Source organism: Chrysochloris asiatica, unplaced genomic scaffold, assembly GCF_000296735.1.
Source record: "Chrysochloris asiatica unplaced genomic scaffold, ChrAsi1.0 scaffold00045, whole genome shotgun sequence".
NCBI lineage: Eukaryota > Metazoa > Chordata > Mammalia > Afrosoricida > Chrysochloridae > Chrysochloris > Chrysochloris asiatica.
The window spans coordinates 16,468,413-16,484,082 of record NW_006408563.1 but is presented as its reverse complement, the minus strand read 5'-3'; the positions used below and the strand labels follow the sequence as shown (position 1 = coordinate 16,484,082).

Here is a 15,670-nt window from a genome sequence, read left to right as displayed (position 1 = left end):
CCATTCTCTCACTAATGTAATCAGAAGAATTGACAAGGCATTGGTAAGTGATGAACATTGGAAAGTAATGAGCTTTCTGGAAAGAAAATAGGCTGTTCTCTTAAAACAAAACAAAACACCTCACATTTGAACAGAAACTCTCATAATACGTGATTAATGAAGAGTTCTAGCTCTTCTATAAAACCAGACTCAGTAACAAAAACACAACTAAATCTGAGCATTGGGTCCTTCTAAACACATAAACAACAAAAGCCAGCATTTTTCAAGATGCATCAGTTACTTAATGGAAAGCAAGGATTAGATCAGAAATATAAATTTTGCATGCCAATATTTGATATACTAATATGTAGCTTTCTTATCTAATACAGCAAACCCCAAAGGATTTCTATCAGGCAATACTTTTAATCTATGTATAGTGAAATATTTCATAATTCTGTTATTTCACAAATTCATCTAGATTTCTCGCCAGTCACATGACACCCATTACTAGCAATTTTCCAGGTGTCCAGCTCTTTAAAAGACTGAGTGAGAAGCCAGCCAGTCATCAACACCTTTATGCAAGCACTGACAGGTTTTTTTTCTTCCTGATCATTCTTGCTAGCATACATAACTTGACATTGCTACCAAATTTCATAAGTTGTGTAAAACATATTGTTATAATTATACAAATGAAAATTATATCTATCCTATACTTCCTATAGTTAATTCTCACTCTCTATAATCCTTCACTTTCCATAGATCCTAAAAATTATTTTAATAATTCCCAACAGTCTCCAATAGAAGCAATAATTGCTAGTCTTAAAAATAATGGTGATTTTCCCCCCAGGTTATGTCGGATAAACAAGGCAACTAGAATTACTGTATAACATTTCTACTTCATGTAGTTTGGCTCAACCAAAAAATCTATTACTTTTGCTAGCCAGAGAACTAGAACTGATTATGATTTCTGAGTTTTAAGATTTGAAGGGGTCTGAAAGATCTTCTGTTCAAAATACTTCCTTTTACAGATGAGGAAACTAATATCCAAGAATATTGTGGCTTGCCAAAATTAAATGGTGAATTAGCTGCAGATTGCATGCCAATGGTCAGCCTTTCTCAGAAGTTAGACTTATGGCCCATGATTGTCAGCCCTTGAAATACTGTGGAGAAGCCAGGATTCTCGAGTAGGTGAGTGTGAAGTCCAAGTCCAGCTTACGGATTTACTTACTAACTCCAGATTGCTCATCTCTGGAGTGGGGAGAATTACAGATTCTACCTCCCAGGGTTGTAAAGGTTGTGAGAACTACTGAGTGTCATGTACTGAATTCCTGCTCTGAGGTCATTATCACTGTTGCTGCTGCTACGATACTTTTGTCATATGTTTAAAAGATGTCGTTACACTGAAAACATCATAAAACAAGACGCCCCTTCAATGCTACCTCATGGCGCTAGTGTTACTGATTTTGTCTCTATTGACCATGGAACTACACATACAACATGTACATAAGGGATGGAAATACGTTACGCCTTCTTAACTGCCTTATTTACAGTTTACAAAAAGCTTGCCGAAGTAAAAAGACATGAAACCACATTTTTAAATCTGGCAAATGAAGTTAGGTTGCCTGAATAAATGCCTATATCTAGGAGCTCTATTGCAACACCTCCTCAGAGTCTAGGTCTCATTTCTAAAAGCTCTAACATGTTTGCTTTGGTTTTCCTAGAATTAAAGTCCTTGGAATAGGATTAGTCAGGTTAAGGTGCCACTTAAATTCTGCTTTAAGGAGAAGATTTTATAGCAATATTACAAAACACTCAAAAGCAATTCAAACATGAAGAGATGTGACACTGAAATATCAATGGTAGACCCATCTTGGAAAAGCTGAAGATATATAAATATCTTTTAAGTATGTAAATCAAACAAATTACTATTTGTCCAGCATACTTTATAACCCAAGCCCACTGCCATCAAAGTCAATACCAATTCAGAGATCCCATAAGAGAGAATAGAATTGCCCTGTAGAGTTTTCAAGGGTGTAAATTTTTATGAATACTAATAAGCAGGAAAAGCATTTTTATTTTAAAACATCTTATGTTACCCGCTTGTATCAGTAAGAAAACTATCTACAACAAGTATCATTTCAAGTGCTAAGACCCTCCCTGAAGGTAAGGGTGATTACCCAATGGCCTGCCGCTCCAGTAGCCTCTGGACTGGGATGGTTAATTTCCCCAGAAAACGCTTGATGATAGGACGGCTCTTGGCAAATTTGTCTTTAATCTCAATTTCTAAGACATCAGTCAGAAGTGCAAAAAAGGAATATTTCTGGAAAACAAAAACCCAGATATGTTGCTTCATAAGAAAGACCAATATTATATTATATCATTTCATTATTGTAGGAAATGGTAGCTCTTAAAGTCCAATGGCACACAGAGTCCACATGGCTAGAAATCCCTGCTGCTAGTGTCAATTCTTATTCACACAGAATCAAGAACACTCACATTGATTTAAAAAGTGATGGTAAAAATCTGTATTAGAAAAGGAGACTTATCAGCCAACCATCCACTCTTTCCTGGCTCAATGTTTTATGAGATGTTATCAAATTTTAAATCATGCACAATACAATTTTAGTATTCATAACATTTATTATATCTTAATTTATTGAGTTTAAATATCATTTTATAGGATGGTTTAGAATTAACCACATTGATTAACCACAATTTTAATTCCTAATCGCCCAGGATTTTGAAGTTGTAAAACAATTTAAAATACTTCTTCACTTAGTGGTTACAATAGGAACATCTACAGAATAGCGTGGTTTCCCTGATAATGTTAAAATACAAACACCTTAAATGAAATTATGACTTAAAGGGGATTCATTGGACTTCTGGTGTGGCGTTGCGGGTTAATACGGTAAACTGCAACGTCGTTGTGAGCCGTTAAAGCCAGCAGTTCTAGCTCACCAGATGCTCCTTGGAAACCCTGTACAGGGTCGCTATGAGTCTGATCCCGACTCGATGGCACTTAGTGGTTATAATAGGAACATCTACAGAATAGTGTGGTTTCCCTGATAATGTTAAAATACAAACACCTTAAATGAAATTATGACTAAAAGGGAATAAGAATAATTTATTCTGGACTATAAAATACAAGTATAAGGTTAAGATAAACTTTGCTTTTTGGTTTTAAAATTGAAATGGACATTAATAAAGGTATACAATAAATATTTATACACGCATATAAAATAAATATACAGACCCTCACTAAGACTTTTACTTTCATTTATAAAGATTTATTTTTAGAGATGAGGATCTGTTTGGAGAAGTAAATAGTGGAACCAGGAATATCAATCAGTTCACTTCTCCAGGACAATATTCATACAACCCTAGTGATGTGAACAGTGCTAGCCAACTAGTTTTGCACTTACATTACAACGAGTTCATTTATTCGAAACAACACAACAAAAATTCTCTTAAAGGTCATATAATATGATAGTTTGCTTAAAAAAAAAAATGTGCTTGCATAGGTTAATGAGTACCTTAGTGGATCAAATAGGTAAGCACTAGGCTACTAAGAAAAAGGGTAGAGGTTTAAGACTACACAAAGGCACCTAGGAAGAAAGGCTTGGTCATCTCTTCAGAAAAATCAATGATGGAAAACCCCTCTGGAGTACAATTCCTACTGCGGCACACAGGAGGTCATCATGAACCACAATCAGCTAGACAGACTTGAACTTAGAACAAGAAAGCCCCATCTCTTCAGTGAATGGAGTCCTGGTGAGGCACTGTGGGATAAAGCATTAGACTGCAAGGTCAGTTTGAAGCACAAGGTCAGTGGTTCAAACTCAAGTGCTGCTCCTTGGAAACCCTATACAGGGTTTGCAATGAGTTGAAACCGACTTGAGGACACTAAACAACAATAACTATTCAAGCCTCATCAATACTTTAAGCCTTAGGTTTTTAATCACCAAAATGGAGAGATAAAATGTTGCCTTTTATACCAGCTAATGGAGTCCGGGTTTGGCGCTGTGGGTTAATGCACCAGACTGCAAAGCCGGTTGAACTGCAAGGTCAGTGGTTCAAACTCACCAGCTGCTCCTCGGAAACCCTATACAGGGTCGCTTTGGGTTGGGATCAACTCTACGGCACTTAACAACAACAACAACAACAACAATGTGGCGCTGGTAACAAGGTCAAGAATTTTGTAAGTAAAAAATGTAAGGAAAGCAAGGTTATTGTATCTACCTTATGCCATTCAGAGCTCCTATTGAGATTTCTTTTTGTTTTTGATGTAGTTAAATGTGTTAGGGCTTGTGGTATGACGCTGCAAGGTAAGTGTGGGACCATAAGGTTGGTTTGAACCAGAAGCTCGGTGGTTCACACTCACCAGCTGCTTCTCAGAAACCCTATACAGAATCACTATGAGTTGGAACTGACTCAATAAAATTTATCAACAACAAATGTGTTAGGGAAGTGTGGCTGTTCTATACAATAAGCACTAGACTGTGAACCACAAGGTTTCTGGTTTGAGCCCACCAGATTCTACAGGAGAAAGAGACTTTCTGTTCCCTCAAAGATTTAAAGCCTCAGAAACCCTATAGAGAGTCGCTATGAGTCAGAAGCAACTCAACAGCACTTAGCAACAACAATAACAAATGTGTTACATCAAGTGGCATGCGGTTAGAAGTTGTTAACCATATGGGATCATAACAATTTTTCAATCAGGTGTAAGAATACATGCAGAATTCACCCAGTTAAATAATCATATGAATTACCCAAGAGAAACATCTTGCTGTAGAAATTCCATTGCTGTTAAAACAATCCTGACTCAGAGCAGTCCTACAGTAGAAATGCCCCATGGGGTTGTCTTTATGACATCCTTATCCTGGTGAGTTGGAATCTGAAATCTTTCAGTTGGCAACTGGGCACTGCTTAACCACTGTACCATACGGGCTCCTTCTTGTTGTGAAGTGCCTTTGAGTCAGTTCCGACTCATAGTGACCCTGTACAGGGTTTCCAAGGAGCAGCTGGTGGGTTTGAACTACCAACCTTGTGGTTCACAGTCCAGTGATGATCCTACAGCACCACACCTCATACAGTCTCAAGGTGGTTTTACAGTCTTGGTATGATCTCCCTCTCCAATTAAATATTTCTAGGATGTCATAGGACCAGGTAGTGTTGTACATAGGGTAGCTATGAGTCAAAACTGAGTTGATAGCACCCAACAACACAACAAAACACTGTTAGAACACATCACTGTTATTAAACATTTAGGATGCAAACTAATCAGTTGTGTAGCTCATATGCCAATAAAAGTTTACACAGCAACACTCAAACACTAGTCTGTGAAATTTGCCTCTGATGCCTCAGAAATAGCAGGAGAGCTCATGATTTGCAAATCAGAGAAAAAGGTCTTCTTAGACTTCATGTAGTTCAATGAGAAAATCCTTTTGTTGGTTTCACTGAAGCAGTACACTACAGTGACTGGGAATTGTGAAGAAGTTTAGAATAAAAGCTACACAGTCTGGCTTCACTGGGATTAAACACTCCTCGAATGGTTCATCTAATTAACAAAAATCTCAAAAGAATCACCTCATTGCCGTCAAGTCAGTTCTGACTGAGGGTGACCCTGTACAGGGTTCCAAGGCTACGGATCATTATAGAAGCCAAAAGTCTCATCTTTCTCCTGCAGAGCAGCTGGTGGGCTTGAACTGCCAAATCTGACAGTAAGCATCCCAGAACTTATCCTACAGCACCACCAGAGGACCTTAACAGAAATCTAGAAATCCAAAAAAACATTTACCAAAGTCCTTAGGGAAAGAAACTCCTTTAATGTGTGCTGAATACATGCTAAGCAAAAATATCAAAATTCTAAATACAGACAAGCTTTGAGTTGCTGGTTTTTCCTTTTGTCCCAGACTCCAATATGGCTGTTACTGAACAATGCACTGTTACTGCTCCAATCTTTATTTACAATATGGATATTTTGCTCATTGTACACCTTTTGCATTCTTTTTCTAAAGTGCATTGAAGTATGATTTGATTACTGTATTGTTGGTGCCCTTTAGAATGATGCACTTGCTGTGAGTGCCTTACTTGTCTCACCTGGCCCTGGTTGTTGCTGGCGTTGTTAAGTGACATCAAGTCAGTACCAACTCATAGCCACCCTATATATAGGATTTCCAAGGAGTGGCTGATGAATTTGAACTGCTGACCTTGTAAAGTGGGAAAGTTATTCAGCAAATAAGCATGTTGTCATTGTTTTTGTTGCTAAGTGCCATCAAGTCAGTTTCGACTCACAGTGACCCTATATAGGGTTTATGAGGAGCGGCTGATGAGTTTGAATCACTGACCTTGTGTGGTTAGCAGCCCAGTGCTTATCCTACAGTGCCACACCTGGATTGCTGGTCCTGTCTAGAAGGGAATAACTTATTGCTTTTGTGCACTATTTCAAACAAAACCCCTACCATCTTCAGCCACCATGCCCACACCCATAAAGAGCCCAAAGACACCCAGAGGCTTGAGGAAAGAGACAAAGTTGGCAGACTTCCCAAGTAGAAGACTCCTTACCTCTCGATGCCAAATTGGATTTGTGGTGTTACTGATGATGGTAGACCTTCTCTCCTGCCCATGGTGGGCACAGGTGGGGAAACTGCTCTTCTTACCTGGCTGGATGGACATCTTAAGATAAGGATCAGGATTGAAGAACATGCCTTTCTTGAGCCCAACTGCCCTAAGATCTTTAAAGAAAAGAGAATAGAAGGAAGGAAGGGATGGAGGAAAAGAAGAAGAAAGAGATCCATATATTCTGATTAGAAAACGCAGTTCAATGACAATGTATCCTTAAGTCATCACAAACAAACTCCATACAGAAACCACCTTGTAAAACAATAACAAAGTTATTCAAAAAATGACTTCATAGGTTGTTCCTGTTAGGTGCTGTCAGGTGGTTCTGACTCATAGTGACCCTATGCACAATAGGACAAAACACTTCTTGGTCCTGCACCATCCTCACATTTGTTGTTACATTTAAGCCCACTGCTGCTGTCACTGAGCCAAACCAGCTTATTGGTGGTCTTCCTCTTTTTCGTCAACCTTCCACTCTACCAAGCATGATGTCCTCCTCCAGTGACTGGTCCCTCTTAATAACATGTCTGAAGTGTAAGTGACAAAGTCTGGCCAGTCAGGTACCTAAGGAAAATTCTGGTTGTAATTCTCTTAACACAAATTTGTTGACAAATTTTGAATTATACATGCTATTCTAAATAACCATGAGGATGCCTTTTCAACAGCATGAAAAATAAGTTAAATATGTGAAAATATCCTGTACCTCATTTATAATCACTGGTAGTTGTTCCACACTGTGTGGGTTGCTACAGTCCCAACAAAAGTCTGTTTACTGAGAAGACTGACACAGTTAAAGATGGCTAGGCTTGCTGTTATTCAGTGCCAGTGGATCATTTCCAACTTACAGAAACCTTTGGACAACAAAACAAAACACTGCCCAATCCTGTGCCAGGTTGTGTCATCTGCATATTACAAGTTGTTAATGAGTAGTCCTCCAATCCTTATGCCATATTCTTCTGCAGATAATCCAGCTTCTCGAATTATTTGCTCAGCATACAGATTGAGTAAGTATGGTGAAAGAATTTAACTACAGCATACACTTTTCTTGATTTTAAACCATGCACTGTCCCCTTGTTCTGTTTGAATGAATGCTACTTGGTCTATGCACAGATTCCTCATGAGTACAATTAAGTGTTCTGTAATGCTTATTCTCTGCAATGCTGTCCATAGCTTGTCCTATTCCACACAGTCAAAAGCCTTTGCATAATCAATAAAGCAAAGGTAAACATCTTTCTAGTATTTTCTGCTTTCAATCTAGATCCCTCTAACTTCAGCAATGATATCCCCTCTTTCTATAACCTTATCTGAATCCAGCGTGATCTCTGGCAGTTCCCTGTCAATGTACTGTTGCAGCCATTTGCAAATTATCTTTAGCAATACTTTACTTGCATGTGATATCAATGATATTGTCAGATGATTTCCGTATTCCATTGGGTCATCTCTCTTTGGAAAGGGCAAATATGAATCTCTTCCATCAGCTGGCCAGGTAGCTGTCTTCCAAATTTTTTGGCATAGACGAGTGAGTGCCTCCAGTGCTGCATCAGCTTGTTGAAATATTTCAATTTGTATTCCATCTATTCCTGGTAGTCTTTGCCACTGCCTTGAGTGCACCTTGGACTTCTTCCTTCAATACCATTGACTCTCGATCCTATGCTATCTCTTGATAAGGTTGAACATCGATCACTTCTTTTCAGTACAAAGACTCAGTGTAGACTTTCTATCTTCCTTTGATGCTTTCTGCATCATTCAACATTTTACCCATAGTTTAGTAGTAGGTGCCAACAAGTTGGTACTGGCTCATAGTGATGCTATGTACATCAGAATGAAACACTGCCCAGTTCTGGCCCAACATCACAACTGGTGTTAAGCCTGAGCCCATCCCCATCGCTGTCACCACTGCTGCCAATCCATCTCAATGGGGGTCATCCTCTTTTTCTCTGATCCTCCACTTTATCAAACATGATATCATTCTCCAGTGATTGGTCCCTCCTTATAGTATGTCCAAAGTATGAGAGAAAAAGTTTTGCCATCCTGGCTTCCAAGGAGCACTCTAGCTATATTTCTTCCAATATTTGTTCTTTTGTTCTCTTTGTTCTTTTGGCAATCCATGTTACTTTTAATATTCTCCTCCAACACCATAACTCAAAAGCATCAATTCTTCTACAGTCTTCCTTATTCACTGTCAAACTTTCACACGCATATGACGTTACTGAAAATACCATGGCCTGAGTCAGGCACACCTTAGTCCTCAAACTGACATCTTTGCTTTTCAACACTTTAAAGAGGTCTTATGCATCAGATTTGCCTAATGCAGTACGTCGTTTGATTTCTTGACTGCTGCTTCCATGAATGTTGATGGTTAATCCAAGTAAAATGAAGTCTTTGAGAACTTCAATCTTTTTTCCATTTATATATATGTTGTTTATTGTTCCAGTGGTAAGGATTTTTGTTTTCTTTACACTGAGATGCAACTCATACCAAAGGCTGTGCTCTTTGATCTTCATCGATAAATGTTTTTAAGTCCTCTTCACTTTCAGCAAGCAAGGTTGTATCATCTGCTTATGGCAGGTTGTTAATGAGTCTTCCCTCCAATCCTGATGCAATGTTTTTCTTCATATAATCCAGTTTCTCCGATTATTTGCTCAGTATACAGATTGAATAAATATGGTGAAAGAATACAACCTTGGTGCACACCTTTCCTAATTTTAAACCATTCGATAGTCCCTTGTTCTGTTAGAAGAACTGCCTCTTGGTCTGTGTACAGATTCCTCATGAGCACAGTTAAGTGTTCCAGAATATTCATTCTTTGCAATGTTGTCCATAGCTTATCATGATCCACACAACTGAGAGCCTTTGTGTAGTCAATAAAGCACAGGTAAACATCTTTCTGGTATTCTCGGCTTTCAGCCAAGATCCATCTGAATTCATCAATGATATCCCTTGTTCCATGTCCTCTTCTGAATCAGCTTGCACCTCTGTAAGTTCTCTGTCAATGGATGTTTGCAACTGTTCTTGGGTTACCTTTAGTAAAACTTTACTCCCATGGGATAGAAACGATATTGTCTGATGATTTCGGCATTCCATTGGGTCACCTCTCTTTGGAATGGGCACAAATATGGATCTCTTCCAGTCAGTTGGCCAAGTAGCTGTCCTCCAAATCTCTTGGCATAGATGGGTTGAGATGATATCTCTAGTGCTGCATCAGTTTGTTGACATATTTCAATTTGGATTCCTTCAATTCCTGGTGACTTGTTCTTTGTCAATGGGCTTCTTCCTCTAGGAGAATAATTCAATTTACAGGAATCTTTCAATTTCTATACAATCTTTTCCATAGATTTAATTTCCATAGAATCTTTCAATTTGCAAGTTGAGGCTTGAGTTTTTTTCTCCAGTTCTTTCAGCTTGAGAAATGCTGACTATGTTCTTCTCTGCTTTGCTAACTCCAGGCCTTTGAACATTATAATACTTGACTTTGTCTTCTCAAGCTGCCCTTTTTAAAATTTTCTATTCAGCTCTTTTATTTCCCCATTTTTTTCCATTTGCTTTTTCAAGTTTCAGAGTCTATTATGACATTTACTTTGGTCTTCTCCAGCTTCTTGTCTTAATGACCTTTTGTTTTCTTCCAGTATGATGTTCTTGATGTCACAATATCTAGTGGTCCTCAGTCATTAGTGTTCAATGCATCAAATCTGTTCTTGAGATGCTTTCTAAATTCAGGTGGGATATTGTTGTTGTTGTTAAGTGCCGTTGAATCGGTTCCGACTCATAGCGACCCTGTACAGGGTTTCCGAGGGTGTAAATCTTTACGGGAGTAGAAAGCCTCATCTTTCTCCCGCGGAGCGGCTGGTAGTTTCGAACCGCTGACCCTAAGGTTCGCAGCCCGATTCGTAACCACTACGCTACCAGAGCTCCTTCAGGTGGGATATATTCATGATTTAATTGTCTTCAGCTTCAGCCTGAGCTTGCATATGAGCAATTAATGGTCTACTCTACAGTCTGCACCTGGCCTAGTTTTGGCTGCTGCTGATGTGCTTTTCCACCGTTTTTTCCCACAGATGGAGTCAATTTGATTTCTGTGTATTCCATATGGTGAGGTCCATGTGTATCTTTTATATTTTTCAAAAAGGTATTTGCAATGAATAAGTCATTGGTCTTGCAAAATTCTATCATACAATCTCCAGCATCATTTCCATTACCAAGTCCATATTTTCCAACTACTGATCCTTTCTTTTTGTTTCCAACCTTTGCATTCCAATTACCAGTAATATCAACACATATTGATTGTACGTTTGATCGATTTCAGACTGAAGAAGTTGATAGATTAATCTATTTCATCATTACTGGCTTTAGTGACGCTATGCACAGCAGAATAATAGTTGTACTAACTGATTTTCCTTGTAGGCATACAGATAGTATCCTATCACAGATAGCATTTATACTTCTATATATCTTGAAATGTTCTTTTTGATGATGAATGTGACATTATTTCTCTTCAATATGTCATTCTGATCTTAGTAAGCCATAGGTTATCAGATTTAAAATGGCCAATACCAGGCCATTTCAGCTCACTAATGCTTAGGATACTGATCTTTATGTGTTCCATTTCATTTTTGATAACTTTCAATTTTCCTACATTCATACTTTGTATATTCTATGGTCTAATTATTAATGGATCTATACAGCTGTTTATCCTCAGAGTCCTGGTGTGGTGCTGCGGGTTAATGCGCCAGACTGCAGAGCCATTTGAACTGCAAGGTCGGCACCTCAAGCTCACTAGCTGCTCCACGAAAACCCTATACAGGGTCGCTATGGGTCGGAATCGAGTCGACAGCACTTTACAACAACAACAACAATCCTCATTTTGGTTTGTGAAGGTTCTGAAAGCTTTACTCCATTCGCTTACCACAATCAACTCTACTTTGAGGAGGCAGCTCTTCCCCGGTTCATTTTTTAGTGCTTTCCAACCTCAGGGCCTTGTCTTTCGGCACTATATCTGACAATATTGTGGTGCTATTCATTATGCTGGAGTCCTGGTGTGGTGCTACAGGAGTAATCCTGGGCTGCAAGGTCAGTATGAACTGCAAGGTTGGCAACTCAAACTCACCAGCCACTCTTCAGCAACCCTGACTTGAAACTGACTCAACAGCACTTAAGAACAACATTCATCATGTTATAATATCCAATATTCTGCTGCTATCTGACAGTGTTTCAAAGCAATTCTTACAGTTTTCAGTGGCGTAACCATTCAGAAGGCGTCTGCCTCTCCTTAATTGTCTGTCTTAGTCTGGAAGCTCAGCTGAAATCTATCCATCATAAGTATACCCTCCTGGTTCTTAAAATACCTGTGGCTTCCAGTATCACAGCAACACGCATGCCAACACAGTAGGACAAACTGACAGACAAGTGGTAGATGGCTAGGTTAAGGGATACAAAAAAAAGTCAAGAAATACAGCTGGCTTTACTACGTTCCCAATCTCTTAAGATTACCAATTTGAATAAGGTAGAACTGGGAGCTGAGAAATCTTGAAAGCTTCTGGAAAGAACATGGTCTGCAGGCAACTTATACAGTATGTTTAGCCTATTGTGTTGCTAAGTGCCCTCAAGTAGGTTCCAACTCATAGTCAACCTGTAGAGGGTTTCTGATGAGCAGCTGGTAGGTTTGAACTACTGACCTTTTGGCAATCAGTCCAGTTCAGGGTCACACCAGGGTTCAGTTTAGGGAAGTCCTAAACAGAGATTCATATGAAACTTCTGCAGATGACCCCTGAGCCTTCAAAAACTTTTGGAATGCCTAGGTAAGCAGGGGAACAAACTCTGTACTGTTGTTATTGTTGTTAGATGCCATAGCATGTCACTTACAATTCATACCAAAACCAAACCCATTGCCATTGAGTAGATTCCCACTCAGAGTGACCCTATACAGGGGATCTAAGACTTTAAATCTTTACAAAAGCAGACAGCCTCATTTGTCTCCTGTGGAACAGCAAGTAGGTTGAAACCACTGACCTTGTAATTAGCAACTCAACACTTAATCCAGAGAGCCACCAGGGCTCCGTGTTCATCACATATCAATCCCATAAGGCAGAAGAGAACCACACCACATGGTCACACAGGCTACAATCTTAACAGGAATAGCTCACCATGGAGCCACTGGTGGATTTGAACTGCTAACCTTACAGTTAGTAGTCAAGTGCTTCAATCATTGTGCCACCAGCATTCATAAGCTCCATATCTCCCAAACCAAATGCAATGCCATCAAGCAGGACTGCTCCATGCGGTTTCCAAAGCTGTAATCTTTATGGAAGCCAAGTGCTATACTTTTCTCCCATGGAACGGCTAAAGGGTTTGAGTCCCTGACCTTTCAATTAATAGCCATGTGCTTCTTCAACCATTGTGCTACTTGTTGTTGTTGTTGTTGTTGTTGTCAGGTGCCATTGAGTTGGAACTGACTCATTGCGACCCCATGCACAGCAGAATGAAACAATGTCCGATCCTGGGCCAACCTCATTACTGCCGCCACACTCGATGCCATCAGTGATGCCACCTGGCCGATCCATCTCGTTAGGGGTCTTCCTCTTTTTCTCTGACCCTCCATCTTACCCAGCATGACATCCTTTTCCAGTGACTGTTCCCTCCTGACAATATGTCCAAAGTATGAGAGACGAAGCTTAGCCATCCTGGCCTCCAGGGAGCACTCTGCTGCACTTCTTACAAAACAGACTGTGCTACTAGGGCTCCTTAAATTCTGTATCAAACCAAAACTGAAACCACTACCATTGAGTTGATTTCAACTCATAGCCCCACCTCGTAGTGGTTTCCCAGAGAGCTTCAGCTTTCTCCCTTGCAGTGAGTGGTAGGTTTGAACTGCTAACGTTGTAGTTAGCAGCCTGATGTTTATCCTACAGTGCCACCAAGGAGCCTTTAAATTCTGTGTGCTGTTGTGGTTGTTAACTGCTGTGAAGTCATTTCTACTCATAGCGATCCTGCATAGTGTGTCTAAGGCTTGGCTGTAGGTTTCAATAGCTGACCTTGTGGTTAGCAGTCTAGTGCTTATCCTAGAGTGCCACAATAGGACTCCTGTATAATGACTACAAATCAGAGGAGGTCAACAAGGTTATCCCAGCCAGGTCATTCCTAAAACACACGGTCTTTCTTAGAAGGACAGATGTCTAGGGGCACCCCTAGCAGCATCTTCTCTAGAGAGCACACCCTTGAGGAAGAACAGTAAAGGCACACAGGAAATCATGGATCAGACACATGTCATGAAAACAGATCAGGACTATCTAAGGCACATACATGGAATTAGCTTGGTAAACCAGCAAAGATTGAAAAAGCCAACCAAGAAGACCTTATTTCAAGAACGCCACCTGGTGTGGTGCTATAGAATCAGCACTAGACTACAAACCATAAGGTCAACAGTTCAAACCCATCAACTGCTCCTCAGAAACCCTATACACGGTTGCTATGAGTTGGAATCAACTCAACAGCACTTAACAACAACAACATAAAATATAGTAAGGTCTTTGATCAAAAAACTTGTGAGAGAAAGGGTAAGATGGATAAGAAACCAGACAGGCACTTGAGAATGGATGCTGTAGTCTCATCAGCCTTCCGTTCTCATTCCTGGCTCTTTATCAGCTATGTAGCTGCTACTGATGCATAATTTGCATTTCACTGTCAACTTAACAATTCTGCATGTTTCCACTTGGGTGTTTTTAGCATAAACTCACTTTGAAAGGAAAACGCAATTTATACATTTATATTCTTGCCCTTTTTGATTACTCACCTAGGATTCAAAGACAGAAAAATAAATTTCTTTACATATTAAATCTACTTCCAAACAAGAGAATTTTCAACAGTAAATGAGGATCAAATGGCTACCTCCAAGTCCAAAAGAGTTGAATTATTTAAGCAAAACACTTTAAACAAAAAGTGTTCCATCAGAAGATTAAGCCACTGTGATGAACAATGTTACTGCTCAAATAATTATGATACCTAAGGTTTCTGCAGTGGGATACTGTGCAAATAAATCTCCATTGAAAAATATAATAAATTACCAATTATTCTTACTCTTGATTACTCAGTTTACTTTATTCATCTCATTTTTGCTCAACTCTAATGGTCATTCTCCAGTGGTGAATTAATAACATCCCTTTAGATATAAAAATCAATTGTTGGGATAGAATGGAACTTTATCACTTAACAGTAAGAACAATGATCCTAAATTAAGACACCCATGATATGGAAAAAATGAAATTTTCCAAGGTACTGGGGTTGGCTAATTGTTTCTGTATTTGCTTGCCCTTGGGAGTGTGAAAGTCCAAGGCACTGGTGCAACTAGACGTATTGTTAGATAATGAGTGAAGTTAGTGGACTAGTAGTAACTTCTAAGCGCCCTTCTGAAAACTCAGGGTATTTTTTAAAGGCCAAAGGGGCCACATTGGTGCTGGGAGTTAGATGTTGGGCTGCAAACTGCAATGTGGGAGACTTGAACCCCCAGCTGCTCTGTGGGGGAAAAGATGAAGTTGTCAGTTATTATACAGACTTAGTCTCAGAAATCTTTACCTAGGATCACTCCAAGTCAGAATTGACTTGATGGCAGTGAATTGAAATATTGGCCAATTTTGAGTCATAAACGACCAGTTTATAATCTCTGAAGTTCACCACAGAAATGAAGAAGAAGAAGAAAAAAAAAAACTTTTACAATAAGCAGTCTCAGATGAGGGAATAAGAAATGGACACCAGAGAGAGAGACTCAGAACCTATGGACCAGCTGGACTTCTGGTGTGGCACTGTATGATCAGCATGAGGTTACTAACCACAAGGTTGGCAGTTCAAACCAACCAGCTGCTCCTCAGAAACTGTACACAGGGTTGCTATGAGTTGGAACCAACTTAAAGGCACTTAACAATAACAATACGGAATACTGAGCCACAAGGCTGTTTAACTGCAAGTTGCGGAAAGCCTCATCTCTCTCACGTGAAGGGCCTGGAGGATTTGAGCTGCTGACCACGAGGTTCGCAACCAGGTTTTTTGTTTGTTTGTTTGTTTGTTTTAACCACTATACTAC

The 15,670-nt window shown here is 39.5% G+C and overlaps 1 protein-coding gene across 1 annotated transcript in view; it reads right to left on the bottom strand.

Annotated features, from left to right (window-relative positions):
- HECW2 (HECT, C2 and WW domain containing E3 ubiquitin protein ligase 2) overlaps nt 1-15,670 on the bottom strand; it is a 356,874-nt gene that overhangs the window by 187,540 nt on the left and 153,664 nt on the right. The window contains exons 5-6 of the mRNA XM_006862016.1: nt 6,544-6,713; nt 2,157-2,299 (exon numbers count right to left, since the gene is read on the bottom strand). Of these exons, the coding sequence (XP_006862078.1) occupies nt 2,157-2,299; nt 6,544-6,713 (313 nt within the window). The remainder of the gene's footprint in view (nt 1-2,156; nt 2,300-6,543; nt 6,714-15,670) is intronic.